The 16,945-nt window shown below is 39.1% G+C and overlaps 1 protein-coding gene across 1 annotated transcript in view; it reads right to left on the reverse strand.

Annotated features, from left to right (window-relative positions):
- Positions 1-7,935: 7,935 nt before the first annotated feature.
- The window catches only part of Pla2g4a (phospholipase A2 group IVA), a 146,772-nt gene continuing 137,762 nt past the window's right edge, over positions 7,936-16,945 (reverse strand). The window contains exon 18 of the mRNA XM_052200672.1: positions 7,936-8,466. Within this exon, the coding sequence (XP_052056632.1) occupies positions 8,335-8,466 (132 nt within the window). The 3' untranslated portion in view covers positions 7,936-8,334. The remainder of the gene's footprint in view (positions 8,467-16,945) is intronic.

A 16,945-nucleotide genomic window follows, 5' to 3' on the forward strand; every position in this document is an offset into this window, starting at 1 on the left:
ACTTTAGCCTTAGTCTCAAGCAGACTCTTTAGACAAGGGCAAAAACTAGCCACATTCTTTACCAAAATGCACAAAACAGTCCCCAGGCTATACACTAATATTCTTCTTTTTTGAAGCCTCTAGAGCCAGACTCCCCACAGTTCAACTCACCCTCAGCACCAATGTCTTCCATATTCCTACTAGGATGGTCCATTAAATCCATTTAAAGCATTCCACTGCTTTCCAAATCCAAAGTCCCCAAATCCACATTCCTCCAAACAAAAGCATAATCAGGCTTATCACAGCAATACCTCAGTCCCTGGTACCAAGTTCTTAGGATTGTCAATTCTGTGAAGAGACACCATGACCAAGGCAACTCTTATAAAGGACACCTTTTAATTGGGGTTGGCTTACACTTGGAGAAATTCAATCCATTATCATCTGCAGGTGCGGTACAGGACAGCCCAGCTGTTCTTATTACTTGGTTCTTCTTGAGGCAATGAAGGGGGAAGAGCATAAGCAGGAGGAAGAAGACTAGGTCTTGTGAGACATTTAGGGTTGCTGTTTAATAATAAAATGTTTACCTATCTTATGCCTAAGTCACTTATGCTGTAGCTGACCTGCCCCTAGTTGACCTGAGGTCAGATCATAAAACAGCAGGGGATTAAGTAAACTAGCTCATTAATAAGTAAAGTTCAATCTCTGCAAGAACTAAGTGGCTTTAACTCCCAGACTGCTAGTGGAAGTCTGGGGAAGAAAATGAATGTGACCATAGGTGTGTGGGTTAATTTCTGGGTCTTCAGTCCTATCCCATTGATCAACTTGCCTGTCACTGTACCAATATCATGCAGTTTTTAACACTATTGCTCTATAGTGCTGCTTGAGGTCCAGGATACTGATTCCCCCTGAAGTTCTTTTGCTGTTGAGAATAATTTTAGCTATCCTGGGTTTTTTGTTATTCCAGATAAATTTGAGAATTTCTCTTTCTAACTTTATGAAGAATTGGGTTGGGATTTTTTTGATGGGGATTGCATTGAATCTGTATATTGCTTTAGGCAAGATGGCCATTTTTACTATATTAATCCTGCCAATCCATGAGCATGGAAGATTTTTCCTTTTTCTGAGGTCTTCTTCTATTCCCTTCTTCAGAGACCTGAAGTTCTTGTCATACAGACCTTGCACTTGTTTGGTTAGAGTCATACCAAGATACTTTTTTATTGTTTGTGGCTATTGTCAAGGGTGTCATTTCCCTATCTTCTTCCTCAGCCTGTTTATCCTTTGAGTATAGGAAGGCTACTGATTTGCTTGAGTTGATTTTTATATCCGGCCACTTTGCTGAAGTTGTTTATCAGCTGTAGGAGTTCTCTGGTGGAGTTTTTGGGGTCACTTAAGTATATTATCATATCATCTTCAAATAGTGATAGTTTGACTTCTTCCTTTCCAATTTGTATCTCTTTGACCTCCTTATGTAGACCATCCAGTGGAAAAAAGATAGCCTTTTCTTTTTTTAATTTTTTTTTATTTTTCTATATTCTTTGTTTACATTCTGAATGCTTTCCCCTTTCCAGGTTCCCACCTCCCCATCGGTCTCATAAGTCCTCTTCCCTCCACCCATTTCCCAATCACCCCCCTCCCATTTCTCTGTCCTAGTACTCCTCTACAATGCTGGATCAAGTCAACAAATGGTGCTGGCTCAACTGGAGGTCAGCATTCAGAAGAATGCAAATTGATCCATCTCCTTGTACTAAGCTCAACTCCAAGTGAATCAAGGACCTCCACATAAAACTAGACACACTGAAACTAATAGAAAAGAAACTGGGGAAGACCCTTGAGGACATGGGCACAGGGGAAAAGTTCCTGAACAGAACACCAATAGCTTATGCTCTAAGATCAAGAATTGACAAATGGAACCTCATAAAACTACAAAGTTTCTATAAGGCAAAGGACACTGTCAAAAGGACAAAGCAGCAATCGAAAATTGGGAAAAGATCTTCACCAACCCTATATCCGACAGAGGGCTAATATCCAATATATACAAAGAACTCCATAAGTTAGACTCCAGAGAGCCAAATAACCCTATTAAAAAATGGGGTACAGAGCTAAACAAAGAATTTTCACCTGAAGAACTTCGAATGGCTGTGAAGCACCTTAAGAAATGTTCAGCATCATTTGCATAGGGAAATGCAAATCAAAACAAGCCTGAGATTTCACTTCACACCAGTCAGAACGGCTAAGATTAAAAACTCAGGAGAGAGCAGGTGTTGGTGAGGATGTGGAAAAAGAGGAACACTCTTCCACTGCTGGTGGGAATTCAAGTTGGTACAATCACTCCGGAAATCAGTCTGGTGGTTCCTCAGAAAACTGGGCATGACACTTCCGGAGGACCCTGCTATACCACTCCTGGGCATATATACCCAGAGGATTCCCCAGCATGCAATAAGGACACATGCTCCACAATGTTCATAGCAGCCTTATTTGTAACAGCCAGAAGCTGGAAAGAACCCAGATGTCCCTCAATGGAGGAAGGGATACAGAAAATGTGGTATATTTACACAATGGAATACTACTCAACAATTAAAAACAATGAATTCATGAAATTCTTAGCCAATTGGTTGGAAGTGAGGTAACCCCATCACAAAAGAACACACATGGAATGTAGTCAGATAAGTGGATATTAGCCCAGAAGCTCTGAATACCCAAGACACAATTCTCATATCAAATGATTCCCACGAAGGAGGAAGGAGAGGTCCCTGGTCCTAGAAAGGCTTGATCCAGCCTTGTAGGGGAGAACCAGGACAGAGAAGAAGGAGGGTGTTGATTGGAGAACAGGCAGAGGGAAGAGGGCTTATGGAACTAATGGGGAAGGGGGAACTGGAAAATGGAAAATCATTTGGAATGTAAACAAAGAATATAGAAAAGAACTAAAAACAAATGAGTGTGACTATTTGGATATGCTTGGCCTAGGGAGTGGCACTGTTGGGAGGTATAGCTTGTTGGAGTAGGTGTGGCTTGTTGGAGTAGGTGTGGCTTTGTGGGTATGGAGTTTAATACCCTTGTCCTAGATGCTTGTGAGTCAGTATTCTGCTGGCAGCCTTCAGATAAAGAGGTAGAACTCTCAGCTCCTCCTGCCCCATGCCTGTCTGGATGTTGCCATGTTCCTGCCTTGATGATAATGGACTGAACCTCTGAACCTGTAAGCCACCCCCAATTAAATGTTGCCCTTTATAAGAATTGCCTTGATCATGGTGTTTGTTCACAGCAGTAAAACCCTAACCAAGACAAAGGGTCAAGATGAAAAGTGGTTTTAACTTTAATTTCTATGTTCTTAGTTCTCCAAAATGTTTCTATACATGTTCTCCAAAAAGTTCCCTCTAAAATTTTCTCCAAAAAGTTCTCTAAGAAAGTTCTCTCTTGTTCTGAAAAAAGTTCTCTCTGATCTCTTCTTCTCCTAATATTGCTCATTCCTCCAGCTCTGATGTAACAATCATAATACCCTTACTCCCAATGCCATTACTCCCAAAGCTTTACCCTTACTTCCAAGTTCTTCTTGAGTTCAGTTCTGTCTCCTCTCTTTGTCCTCAGCACCTAATACATCTTTCAGAACACATGAACACATGGTAAAAAGTTCACACACATTTACACATAAATTCAAATCATAAATCGAATAAGAAATTTACAACAGAATGTTTACATGCATAAACATTAAGAGTAATTATCTAGCTAAACATCTCATCTGTCACTAGCTTTACACATTCAGGGAAGGTTAAAGACCATAACTAAGTTATCATTGAAGTTTTGTATCGATGAACCCAGTCATTATTTTATCTTCTGTCCTTGAACCTAGAGTAAATCCTAAATTCTCTTTTTATGACCTTTGTTTTTTTGTTTGTTTTACAACCGCTTGGAATGTGATCTAAGTTTGTAGATGCCTTCTTGCTATCTCAGAAGCAATTAACACTTCAAAACTGGCAGAGTTCTTAATATAGTTTTGGCATCAGAAATGACAAATAGCAGTCCTATTATAAAAGAGTTTAATAATTACTAATATAATTTTAGGGATTCTTACAGGATCATCATTATTAATTAAGAAATCATCCATTTGTCTATATAGCATCATGACAAGACAGTACATCTTCATTGTTCTCCAGAGATCTGCTCAAAACAGTGAGCTAATATATAAGTGGTTGTCATATATATTCAATAATAACCAAAAGGGCATACTAATATCAGGAATCTTCCCTAAAATGAAGTGTTGCTTGGCCTTGCCTAGAGAAGCAAAGCTGTCATTAACTTTGACAGTCAATGGGTGGAACCATCTCAGGAAGATCACCTGCTAGTTTTTAGCTTCTCCTTGATGGCTCTTGACAATCATAATGGCAGGAAGCATGGCAGTGTGTAGGCAGACATGGTGCTGGAGGAACCAAGAGTCACATCTTCACTGAAAAGAAGCCAGGGGCAGACTGTTTCATGGGCAGCTACTCCCAATGAACAGTCTCAAAGCTCACCCCCCACAGTGACATACTTGATCCAGCAAGGCTATACTTCCTAACAGTACCACTCCTAAAGGGGCAAGCATGGTCAAACCACCACAGGTAGGCTCATTTGAAGTCTGGACCATTAAAGACATCAGGGAGTGGCCCCTTCTTGAGAAACAGTGACCCCTGTACCCCACTTCAGTTAATCATGGTTATAGTTTTCCAAGAAGGCTGTCATAAAAACCCAAGCTAATGTCATCAGGTCAGAGCAATTCCGAGAAGAATGCAGTCAGTATCAGGAAACATGAAGAATGGGTGTTATACACACACACACACACACACACACACACATATACTTACATATACATGCACATACACACACATATATACAAATACAGGCATATACACACATATACTTACATATACATATACTCACAAAGATATAGTATTTAAAAGCCATTGAGAGAAAGTCTGTGGAAATGTTATCCAGTGATTTATTTCTTAGGGTTTTTTCGATATAGAAAAATTGGTTAAAGAGAATACTATGGATATGAATAAAGGAAACAATGATGTAAATCCCTTTTGAGAGAATCCTCTGACTGAAACTTTACTGCCAATATTTTGAACTATTTGTAACAATTATTTTTGAACCAATATTTGGTTCTCTCTCTCTCTCTCTCTCTCTCTCTCTCTCTCTCTCTCTCTCTCTCTCTCTCTCGGTATGGTGGCATATTCTTGTAGTCCTTGCACTGGGGAGGCAGAAGCAGGATAGTCGCAACCTCAATATCAGCCTGAGCTTCAATGTAAATTAGAGGGTAGCCTGAAGTGCACCAAGGGATGTCATCTCAAACACCTTCTTAAAAATGAGGATGTTAGCTTTACTACATGACTGTGATCAAAGCCTCTGATGCACACTCAGTTTCCAGCGATTATCCCACAGACATTCTTAGCAGGAAGAACTCAGGTTAGAATCACACGGTTCTCAGTCATCATATCTCTTTAGTTTTCAAAAAAAAAGTCCTTCAACTTTCCCTTGACTTCCTTCTTGTTTTAACAGTTCAGAGAGGAAGTTATCTACTGTATTCCCCCAAATTTGGTTTTGTCTGATATCTCTTTGTAACTAGATTCCAGGTAGTGCATCTTACAAAGACAATCCTGGAACTGAGGTGTTCTAGCAGGTAGTGAAAAGATTTCTGCTCATCACTGAAGTTGTTCATATTAATTAGACTCTCAGTTCTCCTAATACACAATTACTCCTTTAAAAGTGTGTCATCAATGTGCTTTCCTTTAAAATAAAATTGGCCTTCCAGAAAATTCATAACAGAAAATTGACGGCGCTGCCTCTAAGCAAGAAGCTGGTGTTTTTTAGTTGATTACATTATGCATTGACACCCAGTGATCTTTCACATCTTCATTCTATAGATGGTGATATAACAGCCACACATCAGAAGCCCCCAGGTCTGATATTATTTTGAGGAATTTTAGCTAGGCTTAATAACTATATCACTTGGATCCTTCACAGGGATATTCAGAATAAGAGAAACACAAGCAGTCATATTGCTCTGATGTGATTTCCAGCAGCATAATATTTATTAAAAACAAACAGTACTGTCAAGTTTTCTATGCTGGGCCTTCAACCCCTTCCTGGTTCTCAAAGCACGTGGGAGGGCTGCACTATAGAGCACACTGTGCTCACTCTCCTTCAAGGATGCTCTTGTCACATCCTTGTTTTCCTGTAATTTTACATTGTCACTCCCCAAAGTCTCCCCCATTTAAAGTCTCACATGTCCAGCAGCTCCAGATCTTGTCCATTCTTTACTTACCTTGCTTTGACATACTCAATTTGTTTATTGTTGGTTAGTAAAACTAATTGTGGTTCAGATCTAAAGCATCCCACAAAAGGGCTCCCAGCAGATGACCTATTTTTGGAGACTGTGGAAATGTTAGAGGAAAATGGGTGGAGAAATGAGGTCACTGAGATGTGTTCTTGACATTACATCTCATCCTGACAGCCTTTCTATCACCTTCTGCCATAACACTGTCCTGGGTGGCAAGCTCCTGCAAGCAGAATGTTCCAAGAACCCAAAAAGCAACCGAGAATCAAAGCCCTTCATTCATTACACTGTTTAAGGCAAGTAATTTGCATAATGATATAAAAGCAGCTAAAGTAGCTCTGAAGTGCCTAAGACAAGGATTTCTGCCTGTATTAATCAATATTTTGCCTCTCAGACTCTACAGCATGCCAAAGGGGGTATAGTGGCTATTCCTTTGTCTTTTGCATAAATCAATTTAAAAATCTATCATTTTTTTTCTTTATTGCTGTTTGTCATTGCCCATAGGAAAGAATGTAAGAGAAAAGAGAATTATAGAACTAAAGAACAGAAAGTTGAAAGTTAGCTCAAAAGAGATTGACCAAGAACAGAGGAAATAGAGGAAGAAGTGATGTTTGGAAGGTTATCTCTGAATCATAGCATTCCAACTGCTCTAGTGAATCTGCAAACTTTTCATAGCAAAAGTGAAATATTTCCTTGAAGGGGGCAGTTCTGATGCTAAGGTCCTGATCCCCAATTGGTTCTTGATTTGTCAGTAAATAAAGCCAGGAGCTAACTACTGGGCAGAAGATAAAGGCAGGACTTCCAGGTCCCAAGAGGAAAAAGGACCCAAGGAAGGAAAGAGGTTTTCTGCCATGCTGTGGAGGAAGAAGAGCACAGCAACCATGTGAATTCTTGGGAGAGCTGGGGCCTGTGGCTGCCACTACCGGCAGGTGGACATTGGTGTTTCGCAGGAGCTAGGTGGGACTAGCCACTGAAGTTTATGGCAGGTGGACAAACAAAGATAAAAATATTAATAAGGACTGCTTTTCCAGGTGGGAGACAGTAATGCCCAGCAATTGTACCAAGATGACAAGTTGCAAAGGAACAAACTATGTGTCTTTTATCCACAGATTCAAGGGAAACTGGGAATGTTCACCTCCCAGAGCTAAAGACAGAAGAGCAAAAGGGACACCTGGTGGTAACTGGTAGCATTGATGATCCCAGAGCAAAGACAGTAGCATAAAAGTATGTGCTACACTTCCTTCAAAGAATAACAAGGGCCCAATAGATGATTCAGTGATTAAAGTGTTCGGCACATAAGAATAAAGAGCTGTGTTTGAATCCCCAAGAGAAGCCAACCTGGGCAGTGTGCATCTGCAATCCCAGCACCCTAAGGTGAACTAGGAGGCAGAGAAAGGTCAAGCCCTGGAAATTCAAGGGCAGCTGCCTAGCTTGCGCAGTGACAACAAAGCAACCCTGTCTCACAGAGTGGAAGGACTAACATTGAGTTATCCTCTGATCTCCACGTACACATAATGGCATGGCCACATTTGCAATCACACATATAAACAGGCACACATACACGCACATCATATAAAGCCCACTCATAGAGAAAGATTTTTAAATGATAGAAAAGACTCCCGTTTCTAGTGGTAATTTGTATAACAAAGTATTTATTTTGAATGTGTAGATATGAACATTTAAATAAAAATAGTGTTGTAACATGGCATGAACAAATCTAGTTCAGTATAACAATCACACACAATGGGAAACCTTTTTTTACCAAGTTAAACTATTAAATATTTAAAAAAAGAAAAGCACAGGTAAAAATGTGAGGAATGTTTAAAATACAGTATATGACACCTATGCTTATGTCAAAAAATTTTATACTGTCAGAAACTGTTGCTAAGGATTACATAATCAACACCATTTTCACCTAACACACAGCTAAATCCCCACAACTCTGAGTAGCAGCCAGTCTCTTCTGCATAGTAAGATGATCTCTAATGTGTCCTGAACTCCAGTTGTCACGGAATTCAAATGGCTGGATCATTCCAACACAGAGACTACACTGTGGGTTTGCTTAGAAACTCCTTGTTGAAGAATTTTCTTGCTTCCACATTACTAAGGGAGACAGAGCAACGAGATGGGTTCTGTCTTCTGTATTCAATGCTCTCAACAATGGCATCCTTTATCACCTGCCAAAAGACACAGAAGATAAATGGTGAGCACAGCTATAAAGTCCTGAAACATTGCTGGATGAGAACAAAAGGCTCAGTTCTTTTCTTCTTTTATTGTCTTTGTGTGTGTGTGTGTGTGTGTGTGTGTATGTGTATGTATGTGTGTGTATGTGTGTGTATGTGTGTGTGTATGTGTGTGTATGTGTATGTATGTGTGTGTATGTGTGTGTGTATGTGTGTGGGGGTGTGTGTATGTGTGTGGGTGTGTATGTGTGTGGGTGTGTATGTGTGTGGGTGTATGTGTGTATGTGTGTATCCCTTTTGATGTCTACTGAGAGAAACAGTGCACAGATTGTACACGATCTCATTTCTATACTCTAGTGAAGAATAATTTTATTACTCTCTAGGAGTACCGTTGAGAATAAAATAATTGTAGCAAAGTAAATTTAAGTTCCATAAATCCTTCACTAGGAAGTGATAACAGGAAAGGAAATACTAAATTGGTAATTTGTGCTTTTAAAGTTAAAGAGGGGATGGGAGACCACAAAGAACGAAGATGTCCCCTAGTGAAGAAAGAAGGTCTTGCTGGAGAATTTTCCTGATTCTCACTAACAAGTAGAGAACAAGTGTCACACCATACTTTGTGATTTCCCCCCAGGAAAATGCTTTGCTATCATCCATCCAGAGCTCCCTTATGTTAATCCAAGTTAATGATGATCAGAGGTAATATACAGCATTTCTGGCATGAAATTAACCTTGTTAGAAATTTTAGGAGAGAGGGGAATTTGGATTTGGGTAGAGTCATTACTGCAGTTGGGCAATTGTTTTGGGAGTAGGGTCGGAGGAAGCTCAAGATGACTCTGCTACTGTATTAGAGCCCTATCAACACCAAAAATCCTCAACCTCCCCCCAAGAGATGCCATCAAAATAGATGTTTGGGGCACTAAAGGCAGAGACAAGTTACAGGCTATTCCGAAGTCCCCTGTATCCTCCATGGGACTGTTACATAAGGTTAAAGCAATGCTTTCAGCTCTACACTGTGAGTAGAAATGCTTGGAAAGTTCAAAAACCTCAAGACCCATGACCTCCTCCCACTCAGACCTCATGTGGCTCATCGGCCACACACACAGGGGTTTTTCCTAACCCCATAGGTCACCGAGCAAGTATGCTCCAGTGCCTAGAACAGAGCTAAGAGGACTCAGTTATGCACACATGTGGTCAGTACCCAGCAACTTATCACACCCATTGGCAGAACCCTCTATTTCTTCCAGAGTGGCTAATTAAATATGCTGTCACATTACCAAACCAAACAACAAAAAAACAACTTATCCTGAAGAATTTGAGTCTTTTATATGGTTAAAAAAAATGTCCGTCTCTACTTGTAGAAACAGACACAAATGTTATGGAGTCTTTGAACTACCTGCTGGCAGATTCCTTTTTCCCACACATAAGGGAGACATAACTAATTCTGTGCTTCAGATCTATCGAAAAATAATTGAGTCAAAGGCCTCCTTGGCCCAATCATGTCCAGGTTGTGTGAAATAGATGGAAATTAGCCTTAAACTCTTCAGATTGTTTCTTCTTTAAAGATTTACATATTTTAAGTGTTTGAGGATTTTGCCAGCATACAAGTGCACCATGTGTGTGCAGTGTCTGTGGAGTGTGGAAGAGGGAACTGGATCCCTTGTAATATTTATAGACAGTGCATGTTGCCAAATGGGTGCTGGGAACTGAACCTGCGGCATCTGCAAGAACAGCAGGGACTCTTAACTGCTGACCCATCCCTCTACTCCTTGCTTCTTTAAGACAAGAATAACATTATTAATCTTGGATTGCTGAGAATTGCAGAATATTGCTATAAAGTGCTATGGACAGTGTCTGGCACACAGAAACGTCCTACAACAGACATGTGCTCATACCATTGCTTATAAACTGTGTGTGATGAAAGTTAGGAGGCTATAAAGCTTATAAGAAGTCAACTTGGGCAAGAATGCGCTCATTACACTGTGTGAACTGGCAAATCAATCTTGCTATTTAAATGACCTTCTGTATTTACTTTTAACAGTCGCTGTCTTTCTAGATTCCAGCTTGCCACTGTATTACCAGGCAGTTCTGCTCCTTCAGACCAGCCAAAGATGTATCCCCTTGGTGCAGGGAAGTACCAGATAAAACAAACCATCCAGAATGCTTTAGAACAAAAAGACCCAGGGAATAGTACACTTGTAATGGCTCTGTCTCTGTCTCTCTCTCCCTCTCTCTCTCTCTCTCTCTCTCTCTCTCTCTCTCTCTCTCTCTCTCTCACACACACACACACACACACACACACACACACAGAGAGAGAGAGAGAGAGAGAGACAGAGACAGAGACAGAGACAGAGAAAAAGAGAGACAGAGAGGAGAGACAGAGAGACAGAGAGACAGAGAGACAGAGAGGGAGAAAGAGAGAACAAAATTTTGAGACCAAGTTTTTTTTTTAGCTCAATTGGTAGACTACTTGTCTAGTATATATGGGGCACTGTGTTCAATATCTTAACACTATAAGAAAATAAGGAAGACAGAAAAAACTAACAATGTTGATATCACAAATTAGTGAGATGTGAATGAATGTGAATTATTATATATAATATATATGTACATATCAAATCTAGTGTTTGCCTTTATAACTAAAAAAATCCAAATCATTTGGGATAAGAATGTGCAAGTTGAACCACTAGATGGCATATTAACACTATAAAACCACAGAACAGGCTTCTGTTTCACACAGCCTACTGCTGCCCTGGGAACCTAATGCTTCCATGCCAAGAAAAACTCAGTATTAAATCACTTGCTAATTGTAAAGCCTTTAGAATGCTACATGATAAATTTGGATGTATCTAAAATGTCTTATGTAGTATCTGTATCTTTCTCTTTTTTTTTTAACCAAGAATAATCTTACAGGGTTTATATAATTGCTTCTCTTCCTCCATGGGATTTCAAATGCTCTCTCCCAGGTTTATTCTCGTAATAATCCTTGTAGCCTAATCGTCTATATCCTCACTGCATTTATCCAAAGTATTATCAATGCCATCTTTTTCTACACCATTCAAGAACTTTCCAATTTCTTTTTTTAAAAACAGTTCCCTTAATTCTTCAGCACTTTTTTGTAGATAAATAAGAAAAAAAATAACACTTGGAAAATGACATCTTCCTCCCTTCCATCAAAATGAATAATTTTGGAGGCATCTATAGACAAATGTGGGATGCTTATAGTATCAAATTAAAACAGTAGTCCAAGAGAGAAAGTTATGGTGTAACCTTAGAGAAGAGGCATACCTTTAGAGAGGAATACAAATAATTACCAGTACAAGAAACAACTACGATTTTTATAAAAAGTACTGTGAATTTCCTGGCTCATGTTTGATTTTATGTAAGTCTGAAATATCATGAAATACCTGGACTGTTAGTGTTCGAGCACAGCACTGAGACAGTGAAAGGCACATAACAAGTGATTTCTAAATTAATAAATGCCTAGGATCGACCATGAGGAAAATATAACTGGAGTTAAACACACGTGGTTTCATAAGCAGAAGAGGCAAGCGATTTTCTCCATGAGTAACCATATAAAGCTAAGGATGGAATGCTGTGGTAAATGGGGGTGAGCACATGAAACACATGGAAACTGGTTGGCTTGGTTGGAAAAGCAAGCGTGTGTAGAACACTAAGAAATAAGGTCACTTGGGGAAGAAATGGTTGACAAGGAAAAGAGTAGGGAAGATCATGACCTAAGCTCAGTCCCTACTCCAAAACTGTGACTTCTGGCATTTACCTAGTTAATTACTTAATTCTTGTGCCTATAAATTCACACACACACAAACACACACACACACACTTCCATCTATCATCATGCTTCTTCTGATTTTAAGTGTTGAATGTTTAGAAGAAAATATTTGGTTAATATTAAGTATTCATACTTTTTCTTTCTTTGTTTGGTTTGGTTTGTTTGAAACAGTCTCCCTATTTGTGCAGGCTGCAAATTTAGGATCCTCTTACCTTAGCTTCCTGAGTGACAAGATTGCAAACTTTTTGTTCTTTGGTGTTCTATGTCTCTGCGTCTTTGAACAGAGCCTGGCACAGCTAGTAACAAAGACACATTGAACCAATACATGAATGACATAGGATGAAGTCACACGGAGCATGAAACGCAGATTAATATGGGGTACTGGGTTCAGAAAACACACCATCGAATGAAGTCATAAAGGAATGCTCTGCCCCATCTGATGGCATGCCCTGAGGACCCCCTCACCCACCACTTCAAAACAGCCTGCTTCATACCCAGGACAGAATGCTACACAGAGATCAGAAAAAAAAATCAAAGCACCCCTCTCTGGGTTCCTCTCAGAATTAGACCCTACACATTCAATTCAAACAATCATATTTCTTTACGTCTGCCCATGCATCCAGAAACCTAAAATTTAAAAAAAAAATATTGGTAATCCATTTTGGAACTCTGAATCTTTGCTCTAAAGGAGCCCATATTGTGCAGAACCAGGCTCAAATGAATCCATGGGGCTCTTCTCTGGCTGATGTGCATTTTGTTTAGGATATTGGCCAAGACTGTGTGTGATGTGCAAGAGGAACCACTGCTTCCTTTCTCCTGCAGTCCTAATAAAATAAGTCAGAATATTCAACTTGCAGATTATCTTTTGCATAGGCAAAAACTGTAATTTGTACCTATCCAGTGTAACCATAATGATGAAATGCCCTTAGACTAAAAGTTAACTACTAGGACTTCACACATACTTTCTTTCCCTCCTGATTAACATACTTTTTAACACTATGATAGTCAGTGTCAACTGCCATCTTGTCACAATCTGAAATCATCTAGAAGATAAACCTCTGAGCATATTTATGACCAGTAAGTTAAGTGAGGTGGGAAGAATCAACTGAGAAGTGGGCAGCTTCATCCCATGGGCTGTTGTCCTCACTGCTCTATGACTGTCATTGCTGCTTCGTGATCCTACAGTCATGCCTTCAAGCACCATCATGGTTGTTACCCTCAATTTATGAGCCAAAACAAACATCTCCTGCTTTTGTCACACAATCAACAGGAGAAGTAACTAATAAAAACACTTTATAAAACTGTATAACAAAAATTTAAGCAGACGATGCACACTGGCAAGTATTGAACTGAGTGATGGATAATAGTATCATAGAATCTGTCTGAATTTGCCTACTCAACTAATAACTAAATAAGAATGGAAAACAAGCCAAGTCAACGAGTACTATAAAACAGTCCTTCCAACACATGTTCCCTCCAGATCAAAGTGTTGTTTTCTGAGTGTGCATGCTACAGGGGGCGTGGTGTCAACAATTCCATCTACAACCAGTGGCAAACTTTATCCTCACCATCACTATATTCAACCAGTCAAGGGCTTATAAAAAATAAATACATGAAAATACATTGTATATTCATTTGAGGTGCAAGGCATTATGATCGCTATTCCCAGAGAACAGGAGATAAATGTCATTTTTTAATGGAGTTCATAATTTATAATTATAAGCAGAAAAGAATATAAAAACTAAAAATTGTTCATTCTATTTGCTGTTTCAATTTCCTGAATTCCTATTACATCCTAAGTCCTTAAGTTATTTTAACTAAACCCCTAATCCTATAAAAATGTATCACTGTTTCCTCTTACAAAAGAAGAAAATAATCTACCAGTTCAAGGTCACCCGTTAAGAGACAGCTGAGCAATGACTAGACACACAATTTTGTCTGAATCCAAAACCTCCATACACCACATACCACACGTCCACCAGGCCAAGTCACTATACCCTAAGTTTCTAATAAGGAAAAGAAAATCTAAATCCCACAAAATTCCCTAACTGTAAAAGCATCACGGCAGTGTTCATCGTAAAGGAATTTGGGAGGACTGAGTAAGTACAGAAAATTGATGCTAATGAAAAAGCCAGACTGCTGTCAAAAAGTGAGCCACAGCAGAAGTACAACACTCTTAAGGGCGTCCTCAGAGAATGGCCAGCAGGAGTTCCCAGCTGGATCTGCAGAGGCCTTTGCAGACCAAAACCAGATCAGAAAACAAATTGCAAAGAATATACCTTAAGCCACAGTGCCTCTGCCCAAAAAGTTGAAAACTTAGGGTTTGGTAGATTAACGACTTTGCATCCTGTTTTATCCCAGGTTATGCCACATGAAACCATTCTGATGATCCACATGCACTATTGCTGACGTGTAAGTCCGTGTCCTGCTCCACTCAGATGGTGTGGAAGGCTTTACCGAACTGAATTTAATGTACTTTTTTGCAACATGAGTTCAGCAAAATTTGAATAATTTTTATGCATCACCACTTACCAATAATTTTTATGATAAAATGTGTTTATTCTTGGATAAATGCAATGCAAGAGGTCATCAAGAAATAAGATATCAGTTAAAAATAGAATAAGACATACATACACACACATACAGAGAGAGAGAGAGAGAGAGAGAGAGAGAGAGAGAGGCATAATCCACTTAAATGTAAGTCAAAATGGCCATTTAATTTAGGAAAAAGCCTACATTCATTAATTTAAAATATTTATTTAATGCCTACACTGTCACCATCTATACAACTTGTTTATATGGTAAATCCTGAACATTTTCACTGTTTCATTTGTAGATTCTCCTCCATGCACTTCGGGACAGCAGAAGATTGTCATGCAAAGCTAAGATTACCATGTTTAAGTGGCTTCTGTTTGAAGGGCACTGTTTATGCCCTAGCTGGCTACACATTCATAGTCACACTGCCCCTGTGATAAAGCCTATTGTTCCTGGAGTTTGAGTAGTATGTTCAGTTACAAGTGGCCTGTAGTAGTTCGAATGAGAATGGCTCCCATAGGCTCATATATTTGAATGCTTGTTCCCCAGTCGGCGGAACTGTTTAGGAAGGATCCATCTGTGTGGCCTTGTTGAAGTGCGTGTATCACTTGGGGTGGGCTTCGATGTTTCAAAAGTCAGCGCCATCATCAGTTAGCTTTCTCTCTGCCCTGTGGCTGTGTCTCAAGCTGTAGGCTTGGGGTTAATGCTCCATTGCCATGCCTGCCTGCTTGCTGCCATGTTTCCCTGCCTTGGCGATCAGAGTCATCCTCTGAAATAGTAAGCCAATAAACTCTTTCTCTTATAAGTTGCCTTAGACATGGTATCTTATGAGAGAAAAAAATCACTAAGACATGACTTATACTTTATGTGAAGATACTACAAAACCCCTATCTTTGCCTCTAAATGTCATGCCTCAAATGTTAGCAGAAGCTATATAAAATGTTGGTTTACACAAAAGAAGGTAGTTGCATGCAGAAATTCACAGTGACATGACACTAAGCACAAAATCTGTATAAGCTCAAACCAGTGTGTTTGGGGGGGTGGGGTAGGTATGAAGTTCTAGCTCTTCTGTAACTGACAGAAGAGGTTTTTTTCCTGGTAGGCTGAACACTTTCTAACGGATGGTCACACAACATAGGTGTGTTCAGGATGATTGTTTTAGAACTCAATCTATTTTTGTCCAGGTTTTAAATTTTTCATGTCTGCATCAAATAAACTGCCTTGAGGAACACTTGTAAAGTTATACAAATAACTTCCAGCAAATGTTTTATCAGGTCTAATATAAACGGGAACTGAAAATAGCAAGAGAAATGTTGTTGTTTAAAATACATATGTAAGTATGTTTATTTCTAAGGAGATATTTATAGTTCTTGCAATTCTCATTTTTTTTCATTAGAGGATAATTTATCAAATTTAATAGATTTTACCCCAAAGATTATATGAGTCTATTCTTTTCAAAATAGAATATTAGGATCTCCTTAGCTCCCTTTTCTTTTAGCATCATTAAGCTTTATAAAATACAGCCCTACTCGTGGACTGGAGAGATGGCTTGGCAATTAAGAACACATACTGATTTCATAAAGGCCTGATTCATTCCTATCACCCATGTAAGGTACTTCGTAAGTGCCACTCGTGGCTCCCACTCTATGAATATCTGACACCTCTGGCTTCTGCGACCACCTGTACTCACATGCCCTCTCCCACACACCTATATAAAATGAAATCTAAATGACATAAAATACAACTTTATTTTGAAAAATTTCTCTGTGTTTCTTGTGTCACAAAACTCATGTTTCTATTTTCTTTAAATTTTAACCATCCCTACAGAAATAAGATAGCATGAGGTTTTAAAAAATCTACTCCATGTAAGGTTTATTAAGCTTTCCCATGTAAGGTTTATTAAGCAAATAATGTGTTGCAACTTTTGGTGAATACATTACGTATTAGTCATTACATACTGGAAAATATGGGCAAAAAAAGAAGGAATTTTAGAATTTATAGGAACTGAAGTTTATTAGGAATATTTTAATATGATGACAAAATATTGATTTTTAAGTATTGTAGCCACCATGTCATGATTGCATTTGACCTGCCTTTAGCTGTCTCAAGGAAAATGAACTTACAAAGCAAGCACACTGATGTATG

This window comes from Apodemus sylvaticus, chromosome 12 (genome assembly GCF_947179515.1).
Source record: "Apodemus sylvaticus chromosome 12, mApoSyl1.1, whole genome shotgun sequence".
Classification (NCBI taxonomy): domain Eukaryota; kingdom Metazoa; phylum Chordata; class Mammalia; order Rodentia; family Muridae; genus Apodemus; species Apodemus sylvaticus.